Source organism: Rhamphochromis longiceps, linkage group LG7 (assembly GCF_057381845.1).
Source record: "Rhamphochromis longiceps isolate RC_006_pf linkage group LG7, R_longiceps_female_GT1.1, whole genome shotgun sequence".
Taxonomy (NCBI): domain Eukaryota; kingdom Metazoa; phylum Chordata; class Actinopteri; order Cichliformes; family Cichlidae; genus Rhamphochromis; species Rhamphochromis longiceps.
Genome location: NC_140563.1, coordinates 34,942,536 through 34,946,922, shown reverse-complemented (window position 1 = coordinate 34,946,922; position 4,387 = coordinate 34,942,536). Strand labels below are relative to the sequence as shown.

The 4,387-nt window shown below is 39.4% G+C and overlaps 1 protein-coding gene across 1 annotated transcript; it reads left to right on the top strand.

Moving 5' to 3' along the window:
* The first annotated feature begins 2,936 nt into the window (after positions 1-2,936).
* Positions 2,937-3,347, top strand: pmchl (pro-melanin-concentrating hormone, like). The gene has a single exon (XM_085411208.1). It carries the CDS (start codon positions 2,937-2,939, stop codon positions 3,345-3,347), a length of 411 nt encoding a protein of 136 aa, XP_085267334.1.
* The last annotated feature ends 1,040 nt before the right edge of the window (positions 3,348-4,387 follow it).

Here is a 4,387-nt window from a genome sequence, read left to right as displayed (position 1 = left end):
ACTTAGCAGTTGCAGAGATTTAATTGCTTATAAAACCTCAAATTTGATCATCTTAAATTATTTTTTTATGATTTTTTTGGTTCTTTTTGGCTACCCACTGTACGGTAATTAAATGGATAACTGCCTAAACAGTAACACGAGCAACATTTGTTTGCCTTGGCCACAATCTTTCCTTGAACTTAACCAAGTAGTGCTACTTGTCTTGGCTTGAAAGAATGTACCACTGGGGCATCTTAGTGGCATTGAGAGGACACAAATGCTGGATGCCAGAAGAAAAAAGAGTGTTTTTACTGTGGCTGATACAAAATAGCAAACATTAAAGGCCAGAAGGTGAAAAAAAAACAGAGGTCCAGGAACATAAGAGCCAGGGAATAAATTAAAACAACAATAAAAAATGAACAAACAGGATTGCACAACAGGGAACATTACCAGTCGCACCAATAAAGCGCTAACAGAAGAAAGGAATCCATACACTTTATCAGATACACCTGTTCAACAGTTTTTAATGGAAATTTGAGCCAGTCACCAAATCTCTATGCAATAAATCTTTGGGACGTGCTGGAGTGGGAGATTCACATCATGGAGCAGCTGGAAACAAATCTGTGGCAACTGTGTGATGGTATCATGTCAATATGGACCAAAATCTTTGAGGAATATGTCCAGCACCTTGCTGAATTATGTCATGAAGAATTAAGACAGTTCTTAAGGCAAAAGGGGTCCAACTTGTTACTAAGGTTTATCTAATGAGGTGGGAATTGATTTGGAAATGAGACTCAAAAAATAACAAAAAATAAAAGATAAATAACACAAAAGGCATGACTTTAAACGTAATAACAGAGAGAGAATGAGCATGCAGGGACGACACAGACAGGGAGACACTGGGGGGAACTGTAATGATAAAACCAAAACAAAAGAATGATCATATAAAACAGGAATAAAAGGCTCAAAAATAATAAACACAAATCCAAAACTCAACATGAGAACCCCAGGATCAGGGCACTATATTCCTCAAACACCAAAAATCTTTGTTATACATACATACAATACACTGTTTTTCCAGAAGATGAATTAGATAAGTGTTTTCTAACACTTCTGTAGCCACTACATGATAAATCCACAATGTGTCTGCAGTTAAGGTGAGCATGCATAAATTGGAAACTATTCTGAGTATGTTAAAGGTGAGATTATACGACTTTTATTATTAAATACTCCTCTTACTGACAGGTTGACCTTGTGGATTTGAAGTGTTAGCAGAAAAGTATTATCTTTAGGGATAACACAGCTATTATGTTCTGTATTCCTAAAACACCTCTGTCTTACAGATCCATGTGGTTTTCATTTAAAAATAGTGATAGGCCCATTTGTACCGTTAAAGCCAACGGCATAGGAAGAGCTCCACCCATCCCATCAGTTAAATATATGAATATCAGTCATCTAGGAATGTAAGATAAGGTAAACTGTCTGTCTCCAGTAAACCTCTAAGGCCGTTCACATGGCAATAAAAACAGGGTGTAGATAATTCTCAGATGTCAGACTTTTTCAAAACCACAGGCATGGTTTTCAGTAAGAAATGGCTCACAGCACTTCCCATCTGAATCGCCCCGCTGCCCATTACCAATACTAAAATAAGCGTACTTTTAAAAAAAAGACATGAAAGTATGTGTCTAGCCAACTGATGTCAGTAAAATATCAAATGTGTTCTGGTAAAGGCTAGAGTTGAACAGTTCGCTAACCAGTCCTGTGTCTGGAAGACATCTTTTGATTATTTAAAAGCAGACATCCTTTTTCTACCTGTAATTAGATGTCAGTCAGAATCGTACCTATAGTACAGTGCCAGGAAACTGGTAGCTTAAAAATCTATCTCCCATCTCCATCTGAATACAAGATTATTTGATCCGCACCAAATGCTCTTTGGATTTTAAAGCCAAGGAGTCATTTAAACTTTTAGTTTTATTCAGTTTTTTCCATTTTTTTTCTTTATTGTTCTTCAGTTATTTTCTAATCGCAATCATATATCGTTAACATGACTTTCGATGCTGTCCCGACATAACAAATCCTCGAATTTCACCAATTTTTGATAGAAAAACCAAATATATACATAAACAGCATTTGCTCTGAGGACCTTAGCTTAATTGTACAACTGTAGATGACACAACAAATTAAAACTTTGTTAATTTCTCACCAGGTTTGATCTCACTCAAATGCCACCAGCATAAATTACATTAATTAATTTCACATCTTATGCAGGTTCAGGTGCACAGCCTTCCTGCAGCACCCATCTGGAAACCATAATTAGGCTGGGTTATAATCACATGGCAATTGAGCTTCCACCTCTGGGCCTTTGGAGCAGATGTCTTGTATATTCTCCAAAAAAACTAACTTTTTTTCTTCTTTCGCCAACAAAGAGCTGCTGCCACGAAGACACAAACACTTCAGAATCATTTGGTTGTCTTATCTGCACTAATCCAAGGTTAAATCTCTTATTGAACAGCACTGTGACAATGCCATGAGAGAACATCAAGTATCTGAGAGCACAGGAGCTTAACGGGTGGGTAATCCATCCTTGTTGTTTTAAAGGGCAGTAATTTTGGATTAGTTTTTCTTATGTGTCACCTGTTCAAAGAATTCCTGCTGTTTCATTGTTACGTGTCTAATATACACCACTACATTGGAGATTTTAATTAATTTTTTAATGAAAAAACATACTCCAACACTGCAAGAGTTCCACACAACTGTCTTTTAATGCTTGTGACTGATTTCCGGAATCCAACAGGAGAAGTTGTGATGGCAAACTATGCAACGTGGCCAATTCAGTGTGTCCAAAATGGTATAAAAGCCCAGTGGTATGATTTGCAAGCCAGACAGCAAGGCAAGGCTTCAGGAAAGACACTCATCCACCTGAGCCAACACCGTACACCTTTTGGAAGATCTTCACCATGAGGCAGTCGCGCCTGTCCATCATCTTTGCTGTAGCGCTCTTTTTCAAGTGCTACGCTCTGACAGTGGCATTACCCACGGCCAAGGCTGAAGACGGCTCCTTGGAGCAGGATGCTTTTACCTCCCTGCTGAACGATGAGGCCACGGAAAACAGCCTAGGCGATGCAGAGCTGTCCTCCATGACCAAATCCAGAGCTCCGAAGGTAATCGTCATCGCCGCTGATGCAAACCTGTGGAGGGACCTGCGGGTGCTGCACAACGGGCTACCCCTCTACAAGCGGAGAGTCGACGAAAACAACCAGGTCGTCGAGCACAAAGATGTTGGACAGGACCTGACCATCCCCATCCACAGGAGGGACACCATGAGGTGCATGGTGGGACGAGTGTATCGGCCATGCTGGGAGGTGTAGGACAGTTTGCTCTTCTCCTCAAGGAGGCCAAACAGAGGATAGCTGTCAAGTGACCTCACACTCAGTTGCAAACTAATCCAAAAATGTGTGTATCTATAGAAAAATCACTGGAGAGCTGAAAATAAAAATGATTTAATTCTACTTTATGTCTTTTATATGTTTTTTAACTGTTTAAACTGAGATGGTGAAGGTTAAAGTTTTTTGTTCAGATTTATTCATATCTGTCAGACTTTTCAATTTTCAATAACCACTGACTGACTGTCTTTTCTCTATGTCTAGTCTTGTTTGAAAAAATGTTGTATAATGTGAGAGGTGTAACCTCACAATCAGATTCCAGCAAGAAGAAATTTGTCTTTAAAAAAATAGTTTTCTTTTATCCAGGAGAACAAACTTAAAGCAGTCTCAAACTTTGGATGCAAGACTGGATTGTGTCACAAGGTTATAATGCGTCAAGGATAGAGAGGCGATAACTGCAACAGTCCACAGCTGTTAAGCTCATCGTGCAACAAATGAGACTGAATATACAGGCAGATAAACATAAATTCTGTGTATGTAGATGGATATTCAGCTAGGTAAATGTCATCACCAGTTCACAAAAGAGTCATCTCAATTGTAGGATCTTTACCTTCATATTATAAGGTAAAGGCCTTACAATACCAGAAGAAGAAGCCCAGTGATTTAGCCCAATGAGTAAGCAGTTGGTCACAGTGAGGAGGAAGAACTCCCTTTAAGTGGGAGCAGAGCCAGACTCAGAGAGGGGCAGCCATCTGCTATGACCGGTTGATGGTTGCAGTCAAGTTTATCGTTGGGACTTTCCAGTGTTTGTAATAAGCTAAATTCATTGCCTGCAAGTTTGCCAAAATGTTACATCTTCAAAGCACCGTGTCAGAAACATTCTCACCTCTGGAAATCCTCTCTTTGGCTTTGGCAAAGGCTTCATTGTGAGAAGGGATATGCAGATGGTTTGGGTGATTATACAGCAGTTGCGGTCCATGTTTGAGAAAATACTAAAGAGGAAGATTCGATCACAGGAAAAACAG

What these genes read in the sequence shown, in the direction of transcription:
- pmchl (XM_085411208.1), top strand. Translation starts at nt 2,937, where the DNA reads ATGAGGCAGTCGCGCCTGTCCATCATCTTTGCTGTAGCGCTCTTTTTC.